General features: G+C 52.8%; 1 protein-coding gene across 4 annotated transcripts; it reads left to right on the forward strand.

The window, feature by feature from the left end:
• Positions 1-896: 896 nt before the first annotated feature.
• On the forward strand, positions 897-16,712 carry Mag (myelin associated glycoprotein). Of its 4 annotated transcripts, none has more exons than XM_075985071.1 (12): positions 897-982; positions 2,818-2,881; positions 3,756-3,828; positions 3,946-4,314; positions 6,125-6,421; positions 6,776-7,033; positions 8,291-8,551; positions 13,974-14,261; positions 14,762-14,858; positions 15,156-15,255; positions 15,505-15,549; positions 16,194-16,712. In XM_075985071.1, the coding sequence occupies exons 3-11, from the start codon at positions 3,783-3,785 to the stop codon at positions 15,535-15,537; spliced, it is 1,749 nt and encodes a 582-aa protein (XP_075841186.1). In that variant the 5' UTR covers positions 897-982; positions 2,818-2,881; positions 3,756-3,782; the 3' UTR covers positions 15,538-15,549; positions 16,194-16,712. The 4 variants fall into 4 exon arrangements, with proteins under 4 accessions (XP_075841186.1, XP_075841166.1, XP_075841194.1 ...); XM_075985079.1 differs by having other exon boundaries at positions 963-1,076; XM_075985051.1 differs by lacking the exon at positions 15,505-15,549 and having other exon boundaries at positions 909-982.
• The last annotated feature ends 1,125 nt before the right edge of the window (positions 16,713-17,837 follow it).

Genomic DNA, 17,837 nt, shown 5'->3' on the forward strand with positions numbered 1-17,837 from the left:
GTCCCAGCACCCACATGGTAGCTCACAACCGTCTGGAACTCCAGATCCAGGGGACCTGGTGCCTCGTGGGACTTCCATGAGCACCACACAGCCAAGTGATGTACAGACAAACAAAACACACAACAAATCAAAAATAAGCAAATCAATAAATGTGACTTTAAAGAGGGGGAGCCACTGCCTCTAGCGTTAAGTCTGGGGGAGCAGGGCTGGGGTCAGGAAGGATGAGGCGGGGACAGCTCTCCAGCAAGGAGGGTCAAGAATAACCTGAGTCCCAAATGCCACAGGGCCTTAGCAGAACATATGCAAGTGGAGACTCAGACGACACAGACAGCCCTTGTCCTCACCAGGGAAAGGTGGCGATCTCACCAGAGGAAGGTGGTGATCTCACCAGGGGACAGAGGCTAAGGTCATTGAAGAAAGACAAGAAGTAGAAAGGAGAAAACAGACCAGGAAGGGAAGCACCCCATGGAGGGGACTCAACATGGTGGAGGTGACTCTGGAGCCAAACGGAGAGAGGGCATCGTGCCTCCTCCTCCTAGAGACCAGTTTCTCTCTACTGGACTCTTGGGACCAACATTACACTTAATGTTGCTACCAACTCCTCGAAGACAACAGGTTCCACCTTTCCAGGAACTTTCAGAAACATGAGGCCACTCCTACGTCTGTCCCCAAGCCCAAAATTAGGGTATATGCTCATGGAGGAAGGGGGAGGAGCAAGACAGGCAGACCCCCATTTTCTCTAGGAAGGAGCTAGTAGGACCCAGGCGTCGGACTGCCTGGTCCCAGCTTTGTGGTGACAAGGGCCCCTTTGTACCCCCCCTCCCCCGAGGGCAGGGAGGAGCTGGGCCCTGGAGGCAGGCGGCCCCTGGCACCCGGGGGGGAGAGGAGGGGCTGGCAAGTGGGGGCCTAGACCCTGGGAAGCCAAGGGACTGTGTGTGAGCTGGGCCAGCGGAGCAGAGGGCGCAGAAGCCAGACCATCCAAGTGAGTACTGAGGTAGAGATGGCTAAGGCGAAGGAGGGGCAAACCGCCCCCAGGGGGTCGGGAGCACTGGCAGCCAGGGCATGAGCAAGGCCAGGTATGCCAAGAAGCTGAAGAGTGTCACTGTGAACTGGAGGGTCACTCATTTGGAATGGGGCAGGGTGTCGCTTTGGAACGGACTGGGATCTCAATGGAGACAGGGTGGAGACAGCAACGGGGCACTGGGAAGAAGAGACAAGGGGACCTCGATCATGGGCACACCTCGTGATGGAGGTGGCTTCCGCAGTGCCAGCTCCTCTGGGGTTCCCAAAATTGGGAGTGACGGGAGAGTGGTCTGGGCTGGGGGAGAAGGGAAGGTCGCAGAGCCGTCAGACACTTGAAGCCACGGTGGGGGTGAAAGGGTGAGTGTGCGTGTCCCCCTCCCCCGTGGAGCCCTCTATATTAGTGCTCCTTGACTCTTTTTCATTATACTTCTCTAAAGAGATTTGCAGGTGTGATTTTTCCCCCCTATCTCCACCCCTTTCTTGGGTTTGTTTCTGCTTGTTGAAATGGGACCATGCGTAGCCCAGGCTAACTAACCTCCAACTTGCTAAAGGGGCCCAGGCTGGTTTTGAACTTCTGATCCTCCTGCCTCCTTTCCCATGTTCTGAGTTGACAGGTGTGCTGTCACTTTGCCTGGCTTCGCCGCAGGAAATTTAACCCTACAGATGTGGAATCTGTTTGTTTTACAAATACTAGCTTCTTTAGAAAACTTCAAATCATTGTCCTAGCTGAGACACCCCAAGACCACAGTTTGCCCCAGTAGAGAATGCACTGTGTGCACACCCGTGACAGTCATTGGTTGGTTCTCACCTCTGGGTATCTCCAGGTCCTTCCAGCCACAGCTGTGCTGTGCCCATAGGTGGAGAGCTCTGTAGTCACACCTCAGTGTGTGTGCAGGTCCTTGTGACTTGTGAGCGTGACAGTTAGAGCCATGACTGCCCAGGCGTGCATGTCGAAGACCGAGGGCAGTCAGGTGGTCTCTGCATTGCCGGTGCACAGACTCTTCTTTGTAGAAACAGGTGGGGCTGTATCCGCGCGAATCGCCATTGTGTGAGTCTGTTCTTGCTGGCTGCCACATTTCCTACGAGCGTTCGCATGTTTCTGGCTGAACATCTGCATCAGTGGGAAGAGGGCAGTCAAGGCCGGGTGCGGGGAGTGGGGGGGGGGAAGGCAGGGTGGGGAAGCAGCCACTTCAACATCCTGGCTCCAATCCCAAAGGACCCACAGAGCAGCGGGGAACCAAGGCCCTTTCTGGCCCCTCGTAGAGCTCAAACAGGAACGACCAAGTTCTCACTCATGCCCCACCTACCCTCAGGAGGTCCCTAGGATGGGGCACCCACACCCCCAAGGGAACAGGGCCCTTTTGTATTGGCCACTGGCCTCTGGTGAGGGTGGGGACACCCGGGGCCTGCTGCGGGTGGGAGAGGGCGGCAGGAATTCACACGGCATGCTGAGAATTCTGATGTTGTGAAACCGAGTCATTGATGGTACCGGGTCCCTGCCTGCCACCCCCAGGCCTCATCTGCTCCTTCACCCCACTCACCACACGCTGCTCTCCCAAGCCCAGAACTACCACTCCCTTCCTCCACCCCTCAGTTCTCCCACACCCCAGCTTTGGTGGGTGGGGGTGTTGTTATGGCGCAGTATCTTTGAGGCTGTGTGGGAGCATCCCGGGTATCCAGGGGTACCAGAGACCACAAGGTTCTTCTTACAACAAGGACACAACCCATAATACACACGGAAGAGCAAGGGGGATGGGCGCTAGGGCTCTCGCCCCCTAACTTGTGTCTGATTAGTGTTCTAGGCTGACTGGCCATTTCAAGTGGAATCAGGAGATATTCTCAACTCAGGGAGACTGAGGTAAGGGCTAAAATACCAATGTTTTCTAAAGCCTGACAACCCGCTTCTTACCGCAGAAGGAGTATTGGGTCTGTCTTTGCCTAGAACTCTCTGAGAGGTGGAGAAGCAGGATGATGGTGCTTAGATCATTGTTAACCTACCACTACCACCCAGAGACAACACAGCTTGGCCACTAAGTCTGCAGACCAACTGTGGTGTGACGTTGGGCAAGCTTTGTACCCCTCTGGACTTTGGAGGTGACCAGTAATTGTACCTATCTCAAAGAGACCAGAGTTGAGCTATCAGAATGGATAAACGGAGCCCTAAATGATCCAGCTGCCCACTGAAGAGCAGTTGTTCCTATTATTCTAGAGACATCTGGGGAGAAATGGAGGCAGGAATGAGGTGTCTGGGCCCCTGCTTGAGCTGGGTAACTTCAGGCAGCTTGCTGAGCTTGGCTTGTGGCACCCCACTTTGACTAGCAGAATGTGGGGGATCATTGTAGAACTAGGCAGTGAGGTCTGGTATTTATAAATGTCAATAGCAGATAGCCTTGGCCCAGGCCCTCCATTTTGTGCCCTTGTCTTTTTTTTTTTTTTTTCAGGATATGTTTTCTTTGTAGCTTTGTAGATCGGCTGGCCTCACAGAGATAGTGAGTTCTGGGATTAAAGGCCTGTGCCACTACCGCCTGGCTTCTGTGGCTCTTTTAAAACTCACTCTTAGCTGAGTGGTGGTGGCAGAGGCAGCCCACACCTTTAATCCCAGCATTTGGGAGGCAGAGGCAGATGACTCTCTGTGAGTTAGAGGGCAGCCTGGTCTACAGAGTAAGTTCCAGGAGAAACTGTCTCGGAAAAACAAACAAACAACAACGCCAAAAACTCTTGTTCTTCTTCAGCCCTAGCTCGCTCACTTGCTGGACACCATGATATTCCTCACCACGCTGCCGCTGTTTTGGATAATGATCTCAGGTAATGGCCGGGGAGACGTGTCCCAGCCCCCACATCCCAGCCCAATGGCCCATGTTGGGCACTGTTGGAGATAATGGGTGGGCTCTCTCCCTCAGCTTCTGTGCTCCCCCCCCATAGCTTCTCGAGGAGGCCACTGGGGTGCCTGGATGCCCTCGTCCATCTCAGCCTTCGAGGGCACATGTGTCTCCATCCCGTGCCGCTTTGACTTCCCCGATGAGCTCCGACCGGCTGTGGTACACGGCGTCTGGTACTTCAATAGTCCCTACCCTAAGAACTACCCACCCGTGGTCTTCAAGTCCCGCACACAAGTGGTCCACGAGAGCTTCCAGGGCCGCAGCCGTCTGTTGGGAGACCTGGGTCTCCGTAACTGCACCTTGCTTCTCAGCACACTCAGCCCCGAGCTGGGGGGCAAGTACTATTTCCGTGGGGACTTGGGCGGCTACAACCAGTACACCTTCTCAGAGCACAGCGTTCTGGACATCATCAGTGAGTTAGTCCCCCAGCGCTGGGTGGGCTCTGAGGGGCTACAGCAAGGCTGGGTGGGAGAGGGAGGAACAGGTGGGCGTCCTCAGCCCCTGTGCCGCCAGTTTTGAATGCAGGACCCAAAAGAGGTTGATTTAAGTGGGTGCAAACCCCAATGCCCACGTGGGTCACATGGATGACAGCCATAAACAAATTGGGCCTTGAGTAGTCTGGCTGCCCTCTGAGGTTGCTCTTATTCTTCTAGAGACATCTAGAGCTAAAGACAGAGGGGACCTGGGGTCAGGGGTGAGGCCTGTAGATGCCTCTTTGGTTGGATGACTTTGGGTACCTTGATTAAGTTTTCTGGGCCTTGGTTTCCTCGTGTGAAGTGGAACCGAGAACAGCAGGCACAGCGGGGGGTGCACGGTTTGAAGGCTGGGAGCTGTTTGCAGTACCAGATCTAATCTCTGGCTGGTAGATGCAGGACCAGAGCTGTCAGGCACACTGTTTGCCATAGAAACCAACATCAGAGGTTTCGGGTTAATGGCTGAATTCTTGTACTGGTTTTGCATGGTTCTATTCCTAATATGACAGAGAGAGGCAGGTGGGATCACAAAATAATTCAGTGGATAGTGGTGCCTGCCCCGAAGTCTGACAACACAGATCAAGGATGTAGCTCTGTGGTACAGTGTTGACTACATGCATGAGGTCAAGCCTCAAAACTGTGGAGGAGAAAAAGAGAGAAAGAAAAGGGAAAACCATCTGCTGGCAGCTATGGCCAGGTTTGGTGATTAAAATAGAGGCCCCTGCCTGGCTTCAGGGACTCCCACTGCCCGATCCATGAGAGGCCTCCCTAATTAGAGTTCTTAGGTTAGGTTTTCCAGCAGCATTTGGTCTTTGTGGGTAGCCCTAACACAGAAAGGAACCACGCCACACACACAGCACAGCAGAGTATCCGTTTATCACACACCCAAATCATGCACAGAGGCCCACAAAACAGGCCAGCTCCCCGTCTCTGTGATACACCTGTCTTAATGTGCTTTCTACTGCTGTGATAAACACAGGGACCAAAAGCACCATGGGAGGGCGGAGGGTATTACAGTTGATGAAGCCAGAGCAGGGACTCCAGGCCTCCTGGAGGTAGGACCTGAAGCCGGGACCACAGAGGATTGCTGCTTACTGGCTCCCTCCTCAGTCTCACACTCGGCAGCTTTTCTCATACCTTCCAGGCCCGCTTGCCCAAAGACGCCACAGCCCACAGTGGCGAAATCCTCCCATACCAATCATCGATCAGGGAAAGCTTCATAGCCTTACCTGCAGGCCCATCCATCCGACAGAGCCATTTTCTCATCTGAGGTTCCTCTTCCCAGATGACTCAAGTTGACACAAAGCCAGCCAGGACAATATCATATCCTCACACATATGCACGGCACCCTGCCAACTGCTCCCCCTCCCCCACCCAACACCTCAGGTAGGGGATGCATACAGAGAGGAATCCAGAGAGGAATCTAATAAAATAGAACCCACAGATGCCACCAAAGCAGGGGACAAAGTCTGAAGCCCAATTTAATGCTGCCTGAGCTGTGGCCTAGGCGTCTTCATAGGCAAAGTGAACATAGCAATAGCGCCCTTTTAGTACTGTTGAGCTTTATTCTAGGGTCCTGATATGCTCTGTGAAGTGCTTAGGGCCGGCGTGGTGTGGGTAGGACGGTGACCAACACCAGGGGAGAGAGAGCTGTGGGGGCACTGGGGTGGAGTGGAGCCGGATAAGGCGGGTATGATTTCAGCCTGAGATTGCTTCCAGAACCCTCCTTTTTCTCTACCTCATACACAGACACTCCCAATATCGTGGTGCCCCCGGAGGTGGTGGCCGGAAGTGAAGTGGAAGTCAGTTGCATGGTGCCAGACAACTGTCCGGAGCTGCGCCCGGAGCTTAGCTGGCTGGGCCATGAGGGGCTGGGGGAGCCCACTGTGCTGGGTCGGCTGCGTGAGGATGAAGGCACCTGGGTGCAGGTGTCGCTGCTACACTTCGTGCCCACTAGAGAGGCTAACGGCCACCGGTTGGGCTGCCAGGCCGCCTTCCCCAATACCACCTTGCAGTTCGAGGGCTACGCCAGCCTGGATGTCAAGTGTGAGCCTGGGTGCGGGTGGGGGCAGGGGCGGGGCCTGGAAGAGACAGGACGGGGAGTGGCCGGGTAGGGAGAATGTGAGAGGGGCTTGTGTGGGTGTGGACTAGGGCGGGGCCTTGTTGGTGGGCGGTGTATTTGGGTGGGACCTGTCTGGTGGGTGAGACCTGGAGGGTAGGGTTTGGGGCGGGACCCAGGCTGTTTGAGCAGGCTGGGAGGGATGAGGGTCTGGGGTGAAGTTAGGTCTGGTTGGTGGGTCCCAAGGTGCAGGACCCGATGAAGGGGCCTGTAAAGTGGGACCTGGGCTGGTGGAGGGGTCCGGATCTGACTCTGACCTTTTGCCTTATCCCGGGCCTCAGACCCCCCCGTGATTGTGGAGATGAATTCGTCTGTGGAGGCCATTGAGGGCTCCCATGTCAGCCTGCTCTGTGGGGCTGACAGCAACCCGCTGCCTCTGTTGACTTGGATGCGGGATGGGATGGTGTTGAGGGAGGCAGTGGCTGAGAGCCTGTACCTGGATCTGGAGGAGGTGACACCAGGGGAGGACGGCGTCTATGCCTGCCTGGCAGAGAATGCCTATGGCCAGGACAACCGCACGGTGGAGCTGAGCGTCATGTGTGAGTCCCCCTACCCGGGGTACCCATACACCCTTTCAGGGAACAGACATCGGGAAGGTGCCACTCTCAGAGGGACCAGCTTTAAACACCAGGGGCTTTTTTACATTTTAAAATAAGGACAGTTGCAGCTAAAGTTTTTTTTTAACATGTATTTAATTTTTATTTGTGTGTGCGTGGGGGTGGGTAGCTCGTACATGCCGGGATGTCTGTCGTGTGGAGGTTCAGTCCTGGTCTTCTATCATATGGGTTCCAGGGATTCAGCTCAGGTCATCCAGCAGGCTTGACTGCAAGCTTCCTTACTGGCTGAGCCATCTGGCTGGCCCCGGTTGTAGTTTAATGGGAAGACTGAGGGGACCCCAGGTGTCAATCAGCCCATGGCATGGACCTGGTTGTGATAAGAGATGGACACCGTTAGAGCAGGCCACTCAACTGGGAAGCAAGCACAGGTCATTCGCGCATGTCTTCATTCATTCATTCATTCACAAATATGTATTGGGGCACAGTGCCCAGGGCTGGGGATAATAAAGACAGTGCCAGCCAATGTTCACTCAGCACTTCCTGGCTGCTTCATACACATGCTCTTTGCCCTGGCGTCCCCTACGCCTTCTGCTCAGCTCCCTCAAGCCTTTCTTCCCCATCCTCCTTAGAACCATGGCCCTCCGATTCCTCCTCCATAAGCATTTGTTTTTTAAGCCCAAGTCCTCTGGCTGAAAATGTGCCTGATTTCCTTACACAGCACCTTCCCACAAGGGCCTTGCTCGGCAGTGCCTGGTACTCGTAAGGGTCTCATCCTATGCTAGATGTTCACCCCTGTTCTATGAAGCTGGAATTCCTAAGCTCATCTTCAAGATGGGAAAAGTGAGTCCCAGAGTTAAGATACGAGTCTGCATTGCTGGGAAGGAGTAGGTAGTGCTAGCATCCAACGACAAACTCCCAGGTCACAAATGTAATTCCAATGTTCAGGAGGTGGAGACAGGAAAATTGCCCTAAGTTCAAGGCCAACCTGGACTATATAGTGAGGTAAAAGGCCAGCTAGGGCAAGAGCCTGTCCCAAAAGCAAATGAATAAATAAACAGCATTTTTTAAAAAAAAATTAAAAAGGGACAGGTTCTCTGCATACAGAATGGCAATTCATGTAAATAAGACAGCCAGGACTGGATGCTGTAGATCTGAGGTGTCACGGGTCACATTTAGTGGTGGGAACTGGCCAGCAAATAGAAGAGTTCCCATGGGTTCTGGTATTTTGTCTCCCCCCAGATGCACCTTGGAAGCCCACAGTGAATGGGACGGTGGTGGCCGTAGAAGGGGAGACGGTCTCCATCCTGTGCTCCACACAGAGCAACCCGGACCCCATTCTCACCATCTTCAAAGAGAAGCAGATCCTGGCCACGGTCATCTATGAAAGTCAGCTGCAGCTGGAACTCCCTGCAGTGACGCCCGAGGACGATGGCGAGTACTGGTGTGTGGCTGAGAACCAGTACGGCCAGACAGCCACTGCCTTCAACCTGTCTGTGGAGTGTGAGTGCCCCTCCCCCACGGCTTCCACCACAGGGCTCAGTGGGGACACCTGGGTGATTGGGAGGCACCCATGCATCCCACCAGGGCCTGCTTTGCCTGACCCTGCTCCCTGAGAAGGATGGGGAACGGCAGGAAAGCTGAATCCATGCTAACTGCATTCTGGGAGTAGGGGGAGGAGCTTTTGACCAAGGGCGAGCCGAGGTTCAGTATCTTTTGGTCACTGCCCATCTGTACAATTAAAATGGTAACTCTGGAATTTGTCCGTTGGAGAGTATTGCTAGGTACCAGACATTGTTGGAGATGCTTTGTGCAGGGTCCCATTTCATTTTCATGACATCGATGCCCACCTTACAGAGAAGGAAACTAAGGCCCGGAGAGATTAGGACACTTGCCCAAGGCCATGCAGCTAAGAAGGAGCAGATTTTGAGAATCAGACCGAGGCAGCCTTGCTCTACTCTGCGCTGCTTAGGCTCTACTGCCCTGAGCTCATGCACCGACTGAGCTGTCGCAATGTGCGCTGGAGTGGCGGGGGATGGGGACAGGGAGCCGCCAAGCTTATTAGCAGACACAGCACAGGCAGGGGAATGCTAAGGACACATGTATAAGCCAATGCCTTTTTTTTGGGTTTTTTTTTTTTCGAGACAGGGTTTCTCTGCGGCTTTGGAGCCTGTCCTGGAACTAGCTCTGTAGACCAGGCTGGTCTCGAACTCACAGAGATCCGCCTGCCTCTGCCTCCCGAGTGCTGGGATTAAAGGCGTGCGCCACCAACGCCCGGCTCCTCTTTTTTTTTATTGATATTTATTGAGCTCTACATTTTTCTCTGCTCCCCTCCCTGCCTCTCCCCTCCCCCCTTCAATCCTCCCCCAAGGTCCCCATGCTCCCAATTTACTCAGGAGATCTTGTCTTTTTCTACTTTCTAGTTCTCATGTAGATTAGATCTATGTGAGTCTCTCTTAGTGTCCGCATTGTTGTCTAAGTTCTCTGGGATTGTGGTTTATAGGCTGGCTTTCTCTGCTTTATGTTTAAAAACCACCTATGAGTGAGTACATGTGATAATTGTCTTTCTGTGTCTGGGTTACCTCACTCAAAATAATGTTTTCTAGCTCCATCCATTTTCCTGCAAAATTCAAGCTGTCGTTATTTTTTTCTGCTGTGTAGTACTCCATTGTGTAAATGTACCACATTTTTTCTTATCCATTCTTTGATCGAGGGGCATTTAGGTTGTTTCCAGGTTCTGGCTATGACAAACAAAGCTGCCATGAACATAGTTGAGCACATGTCCTTGTGGCGCGATTGAGCATGCTTTGAATATATACCCAAAAGTGGTATTACTGGGTCTTGAGGAAGGTTGTTTCCTAATCTTCTGAGAAATCACCACACTGACATCCAAAGGGGTTGTACCAGCTTGCATTCCCACCAGCAATGCAGAAGTGTTCCCTTTCCCCCACAATCTTATTAGCTAATGTCTTGAGAGTGAAAGTAATTATTACACAGCCAACTAGCACCTGGCCTGATTTCACTGAGGACCGCTTCCCCCACTCTGCCCAACCCTATGCCTGTCTTCACTACAGGAGGTAGCAGCCAAATCCCAGGTTTGACACCTCTTCCTCCTGCTTTCCAAGAATTTCCCAACAACAGAGGCCATGTTCTTTTTTTAATATTTATTTATTTATTATGTATACAATATTCTGTCTATGTGTATGACCGCAGGCCAGAAGAGGGCACTAGACCCTGTCACAGATGGTTGTGAGCCACCATTTGGTTGCTGGGAATTGAACTCAGGACTTTTGGAAGAGCAGACAATGCTCTTAACCTCTGAGCCATCTCTCCAGCCCCCCAGAGGCCATGTTCTTGTTCCAGTTCCCAGGTTTCTTTCTCAGCTTTGCCTGACTTATAGAACTGACCTCTAAACTGTACCTCTTTAACAGTGCTGAGGACGGACCCCAGGGCCTAATGCTTGTGGAGCAATTGCTCCCAGCCCCCCACTGGGGGATTCTAGGCAGGGGCTCTACCACTGAACCACACCCCCCATGCCCAAAGCTCCTTCTGCAAAAAGAGACAACAAAAACACCTCATAGCTAAGATGACTGAGGATGAAAGGAATGTGTCCAATGCATTCCTAGATATCACTGTCTTGTCCCATTGGCTCTTCCTCGGGACTCAAGCCTGGGACTGCAGCCAAAGCTTTGCATGCTTCCTCTGCTAGATGCTTTATCTATACAGATGTGAGCACTTGGCTGGGATGCTAAGAACTTCATACCTGCTCATTCGCTTACCTGTCTTTGGAGTCCCATAGCCTCTTGTGAGCAAACAGCACCTCTTCTTCTCCAGGGACTGGGGATGTAGCTCCATTGGTAGCACACTTAGTGAGCATGTATGAAGCCCTGGGTTGCATCCCCAGTGCTGCATAAGCCAGGTAGGTTGGCATACCACCCCCAATTCCAGCAGTCAGGAGGTGGAGGGAGAAGAATCAGAAGTTACCCTTGGCTACCTAGGGAGCCTGAGGCCAGCCTGGATATCTTAGTGTGTGTGTGTGTGTGTGTGTGTGTGTGTGTGTGTGTGTGTGTTGATACAATACTCTCCTGAAAGCAAGTTAGGGGAGACATGTTTGTTTAGCTTGTGTTTCCAGGCTACAGCCGGTCATTGCGGGGCTATCATGTTAACAGGAACTTGAAGGAACTGGTCCCGACACATCCAGAGTCAAGAGCAGAGAGCGAAGAGTTAACGCCAAGCTCAGTTCTCTCTCTGCTGTTCATTCAGTGTGTGTCAGGGCATGGATGACCCCTTGAACCGATGTTGTTCGCTTTCGAGTCATGCCCACAGGCCAGCCTACTCTAGACAGGCCCTCACTGAGACTCCTGCCCAGGTAATTCCACAGTGCTGACCGCTATCACACTGGGGTACCCAGGATTCTGACTCAAAAACCCAAACCCTGACACCTAAGTTCCCCCTCCATCTTTACTTTCCCATCTCGAAGGCTCCCTGGCCACACACAGCCAGTAGATGGCAGAATTGCGTTGCCAAAGCCACGCACCCCCAAGGCTCATACAGTTATTCTGAAACTTTTGAGGAGCCGAAAAGATAGTGAACACACACACTGTTAGGGTGCCGGCACTCTGGCGTCCGGAGTGGGCACTTGTCGGCAGCGTGTTGGCTGTGATGTCCCGAACGCCAGCATTTCAGAAACGTTCCTTTAGTTCAGGTTCAGTGTCACTCATTTCCTCTGGGCTGAGCTGTTGATCAGCACTACAGCGAGCAGAGTGTGGACCGGGCTTGGCTGTAGCATTGCAGGCTTAGAGACATGCGCAGTGAGGCTCCAGCTGGAAGGACCAGTCTCCGGTGCAGATCCATCTGCTCCTGTGACTTTCTGCCCATTGCTGTTACTGGCCTACTCTTCTTGAGTTACAGACAGTTATGAGCTGTTGTGCGGGTGCTGGTCCTCTAGGTTTGGGAATGGGCGGAGTCAGTGAGCAGAAGGTCTTTTGCCTGTGTGAACAGATTTGGGTCAGAAGTCACTCAGTACCAGCACTTGGTCTAGAACCAGCAGAGAGGTGTCAGATAGTTCATGACAGATGAACATAGTTTTTTCTTTTTCTAATTCTTTGGCTTTTGTTAATGACTTATTTTATTTTTATTTGATGTACATTGGTTGCTACATGTATGTACGTATGTGTGAGGGTACTGGATGGCCTGGAACTTGAGTTACAGACAGTTATGAGCTGTTGTGCGGGTGCTGGAAATTGGACCCAGGACCTCTAGAAGAGCAGCCATTGCTCTTAACTGAGTCATCTCTCCAGGCCCTGGATGAGCATAGTTTTAAAAGCATACTTTAGGGGCCGGGGAGATGGCTTGGTGTGTTATATGCTTTCTGTACAAGCGTGAGGACCTGAGTTCAAATCACATGCATCATGAAAGAAGAAGAAGAAGAAGAAGAAGAAGAAGAAGAAGAAGAAGAAGAAGAAAGCCAAGGCAGGCTCCTGCAATCTTACTACTGGAAGCAGAGACAGGAGGAGTCCGGGGACTTGGTGGCCAATTGGTGACCTCTAGTATTCGTTCTTTTTTGTTTGTTTTGTTTTCCTCGACAGGGTTTCTCTGTGGCTTTGGAGCCTGTCCTGGAACTAGCTCTGTAGACCAGGCTGGCCTCGAACTCACAGAGTTCATTTAACTGCATCATTTAACTGGTCATGGTGACACAAGCCTGGCAATCCCAGCACTTGGGAGATGTAAAACCACAGCGAGTTCCAGGCTATTCAGAGTTCCATAACAAGGCTCTGTCTCAAAACAAAACAAAATGAAAACAAACAAGTAAAAAGCATTACTCAATGTTCTAGTATAACTTCTATTCTGAAAAAATGAAAGGAAAAAAAAAACACCCTAGACTAAATGTGGAATCAGAGCTATGGAAGCAAGGCTCAACCATGTAAGCCTGGGAGGAGAGGGTTGTTGGTGGTAATGAGAAAGGGGATGGGGATTCAAGGAGTCTCCAGGTGAGGAAGCAAGTTGGAGAGCATCATCAGGGCCAGGGGAGAGGGAGGAAAGCTGCCGAAGGACGCTGTAGCTTGGAGGGGTCAAATGGCCAGAGCCCATAGGTCCCTTTTGGAAAACTTCACCCCCCAACCATGATGAGAGTCCATGGCCAAAGTTAGAGATGGCGCAGGTGGGAGAACATGGCTATTCTGTCCCCTTACCAAGGCTGGAGTCACCTCAAAGGTCAAAGGTAGAGGCAGGAGGGTCTCACAGGGAATATCTCAAACACCCGGGCTAATATGGGTCCAGATTCCCATATTGGATTTTATGGTGGTCCATGTAAGGTATCTATTAGGAGAACTTGTGTGCGGGGGAGGGGGCTATGACCCCCATCGAGTGCAGAGTGAGAAACGAGTATCCTTCTGAGGTGCCTGCCATTTCAGACTCGACTCTCTATCTCTCTCTTAAATCTCCCCATGACTGTCATCGAGCACAGGAGGCCTGATGGTGTGTACAGTGTGGGGATGTTGGTTTAGACTGGTGTACTTGCTTGTTTGAGACAGGGTCTCACTCTAGAGCCCTGGCTGGTCTGGAACTCTCTAAGTAGGCCAGGCTGGCCTCGAACTCACAGAGGTCCACCTGCCTCTGTCTCGCCAGTATTGGAATTAAAGGCAGGCATGCACTATCATACCCAGCTCTGGTTAGTGTATTTTAGCGCTTCGGGACAATCTAAGGACTTTGCCAGGGGCTGTGAAATCCCATGTTGCTGCTGGATCGTGTTCAGTCTGAAGGGACAACTTGTAGTGGGCAGGGTTACAGAGGGATTGGGAGTCCATGTTTCTAGGCCAGGACTACACAGAGCTAGCCCGCCCACCTCTGGACACCCTGGACTTGCCCCTACCAAGGCATTCTGGAGGCCTGGTCTCACCCTCAGCCTTGGTTTTTAATCTTGCAGTTGCTCCCATAATCCTTCTGGAGTCCCACTGTGCCGCGGCCAGAGACACAGTGCAGTGCCTGTGTGTGGTGAAATCGAACCCAGAACCCTCCGTGGCATTTGAGTTGCCTTCCCGGAACGTGACTGTGAATGAGACGGAGAGGGAGTTCGTGTATTCGGAACGCAGCGGCCTCCTACTCACCAGCATCCTTACGCTACGGGGGCAGGCCCAGGCCCCACCCCGGGTCATTTGCACCTCCAGGAACCTCTACGGCACCCAGAGCCTAGAGCTGCCCTTCCAGGGAGCACGTGAGTGATGTGATCTGGGAGTGGGAGCCACAGGGCGGGGCCTCTTGGATCTGCCCCACTCCAATTCCTGCTGATGATCAGGCCGCTAACCATGGGCCAATCATGTAGACTGATAAAACAGCAAAAGATGTTATCCAGACTTGTCACCCCAGCTATTGGGAGGCTGAGTCAAAGGATTATGAGTTCTAAGCTTGCTTAGGCAACTTACTAAGATTGCAAGTGGCTAGGGGGTAGAGCATGTGCCTAGAATCCCCTAGTGAAGGGCTGAGGGCTTGGCTCAGTGGTAGAGCCCCTGCCTAGAATCCCCCAGTGAAGGGTTGGGGCCCAAGGAGCAAGCATTTGCTTAATACTTGGGTGGACATGGAGTTCAAACACCAGTACTAAGAAAGCTCACTTTGTATCCGGTGAGCAGAGGCTGCCTAAAAGTTTGGTCTCTGACTCCCAGGCATCCTCAGGTCTATCCATGGGCCTGAGAGTTCTTGCCCCTTCTCTGTGCCTAGACCGACTGATGTGGGCCAAAATCGGGCCCGTGGGTGCCGTGGTCGCCTTTGCCATCCTGATCGCCATTGTGTGCTATATCACCCAGACACGCAGAAAGTGAGTACGCTGGTCTGGAGATGTGGAGACTCCAGGTAGGGTCGGGGGAGACTGTGGGAGGCTGGGATGAGCAAGCCAGGTAGTTCTGTGTGCGTGGGCAGAACAGATGCTGTACTGGGAAGTCTCCCCCGGATGCTCAGCCATGTTGTATGCTGCAACCTCCTGGCCTGTTTGAAGCTCTCCGCCTGTGAGCAAGCCCAGGCACCCTGGAAGCAGCTAGAAAGGGAGGCACTCGAGTGTGGGGAGAGGGTGACCCAGGAGTCCCCAGTAAAACTGATGTGTCACGCCTCCCTGCAGAAAGAACGTCACAGAGAACCCCAGCTTCTCGGCGGGGGACAACCCTCACGTCCTGTACACCCCCGAATTCCGAATCTCTGGGGCACCTGATAAGTATGAGGTGAGAGCCACACCGCTGTGGCTCCTGGTTAGCTACGGAATGTCATAATGTCAAGGTTGCCAAGGTTGGGGCTGGGGGGGAAGGGGGGGCGGTGAAGTCAGAGCAGAAGGGAGGCCAGCCTCATGGGCGGGTGTTTGGAGGGCTGGTTTGGAGGAGGTACCTTGGAGGCTCCAGAGGGCTGGAGAGGTGGGGCCTGGGTAGCCTCGCCCTCCCGGCCTGTGCCTGTGACTTCATTTCCTTCTTCAATAGTCCAGAGAGGTCTCTACCCGGGAAAGTCACTGAGAGCCCCAGGAGGTAGGTTCCAGGGGCCTCAGTGTGTCAGCCTCTGGGCCCTAGCCGGGACTTGGGGCTGGTGTGCTTGTGTGTGTGTACCAGTCAGGCATCTGTGGCGCTCTTTGGTTAATCCCAGCCTCGCTCAGCAGCCCTGGCCTTGTCTAGTCTGTCCCTCCGCTGTTTTCCTTTTTTCTGTCTGTGGCCACTGTCCTACTGTGTGTCTAGATGCTGATGGGGTGGGAGTAGAGAGCTGGGGAAGTGGGGGGGGGTCACACCCTCAGGATCTCCTCAATGAGGAGACCTCATGCCACATCCACAGAGATAAATATTTATTGAACCAGGCAACTTGGAAACTTCCCATAAGGGTGGTCCCACCAAGATATAATCTAGAGAGGTGTTCTGGGTTAAATCCTGCACCCTAAGGTTACTTTCTCAAAGAGGGCTTCCTGGAGCCTGGAATTCCTAGGCGAATGTCAAGGTTCGCAATCAGAAGATAGCGGTGTTAGTAGGTGCCAGTGCTTGCAAAGGCCCCTAACCTGAATGGGACTCTGTGACTGTGGAACTCCCTGAGCTGGTGGCCCTGCAGAAAGGGGTGCCAGCGCCCCAGGCTTTGCATGGGGAAGTCAGAAAGAACTCTGCTGATGGCTATCTTCTCCCCTCCATAGAGCAAGAGGCGCCTGGGATCTGGGAGGAGGCTGCTGGGCCTTCGGGGGGAGCCCCCAGAGCTGGACCTCAGTTATTCCCACTCAGACCTGGGTAAACAGCCCACCAAGGACAGCTACACCCTGACAGAGGAACTGGCTGAGTACGCCGAAATCCGAGTCAAGTGAAGCTGGGGGGCTGGCCCTGTGGCTCACCCCCTCATCAGGACCTTCGCTGGCCCCCACTGGCTGTGGGCTCCCTTCCTCTTGAAAGTGGTAGGGGTGAGGGCAGGAAGGGGCAGGGCAGGAGATAGTGAGGTCCTGGGGGTCTGGCCTCCCCCTCCTTCCCAGCTGTTCCTCCATGTCAACATACCATGCCCATATTACAGCTCCCCTCTACCCCCCTTTTAACCTCAGCTGTTTAGAGGGGCGTTCTGTCTGTCCATGTTATTTATTGCAGTCCCTTTCCTTGTCTCCTGTTCCCCTACCTGGCCCTGGGACCTGTACAAAAGGGACATAAAATAAATGTCCTAATGTCACATACCAGTCTAGACCCATCCTTTGGAGGAAAGGGGTATATCAGTTATTTTTCTCATGACAGCAACAAAATACTAGGCAAAAACAACTTTGGTAGTTACGTTTCTGTAACTGTGAGAGAATCTCATGACCAAAAGCAACTTAGAGAAAAAAGGGTTTGTTCTTTTATTTGTTTTTAAAGCTTTATTCATCTTCATTTTATGAGTATGTGTGTTTTACATGTGTGTATGTGGGGTCTGCAGAGTCAGAAGAGGCCATCAAATCCCCCCTGAACTGGAGTCACAGGCAATTGTGAGCTGTGGCTTGTGTGCTGGGAATTGAACCTGGGTCCTCTAGATGAGCAGTGAGTGCTCTTAACCACTGAGCCATCTCTCTAGCCCCAAGAAAGGGCTTCTTTTGGCTTATGGTTCCAGCATAGAGTTCATCATGGTAAGAGACACTTGGCAGCAGACATGATGGCAGGAGCAGGAAGCTGGCTGGTCACATTGTTTTCCACACACAGGAAATGGGGCAAGTGGAACAGGAAGTGGGGCAAGGCTCCACTAAGGCTCTCCATCACCTCCACAAACAGCATCACCAACTGGGGACCAAGTGTCCAAGTCCATGAGCCTATGGGGAACTGTTTTCATTCACATCACCCCAGCAGCTTAAAGTTATTTTGGCTCCTGGTTTGAGAGTACAGTCCATCATGGCAGGGAAGGCACGGCAGTGGGAACCCGAGGTGGCTGCTCATATTACAGTCGGTCAGGAAGCAGTTTCTTTTCATCCAGCCCAGGACCACAACCCACGGTGTGACGCTCTAACATTCAGGGTAGGTTGTCCCCCCTCGGTTAAACCTTCTGGGAATTCCTCGTAGCTCTATCTAGAGGTGTGTCTCCTAGGCGATTCTAAATCGAGTCACACTGACATTGAAGAGGAACCACCATGGGCATTGGCCATCTTGTGTCAGAGCTTTTCTTTTCTCTCTGCTGGGCCCTGTGTGGGGGCAAGATCCTGACTCACGACTGGCAAGCCACAGACTCGTCCTGGTCTGCCGCCTGGATGTCATCTAAGGATCATGCAGGCTCCCCATATGCCTCAGTCCCCACCACTCCTGGCAGCCAGCACCCTGCTGGCTTTACCTAACCCTCC

This window comes from Microtus pennsylvanicus, chromosome 1 (assembly GCF_037038515.1).
Source record: "Microtus pennsylvanicus isolate mMicPen1 chromosome 1, mMicPen1.hap1, whole genome shotgun sequence".
Classification (NCBI taxonomy): domain Eukaryota; kingdom Metazoa; phylum Chordata; class Mammalia; order Rodentia; family Cricetidae; genus Microtus; species Microtus pennsylvanicus.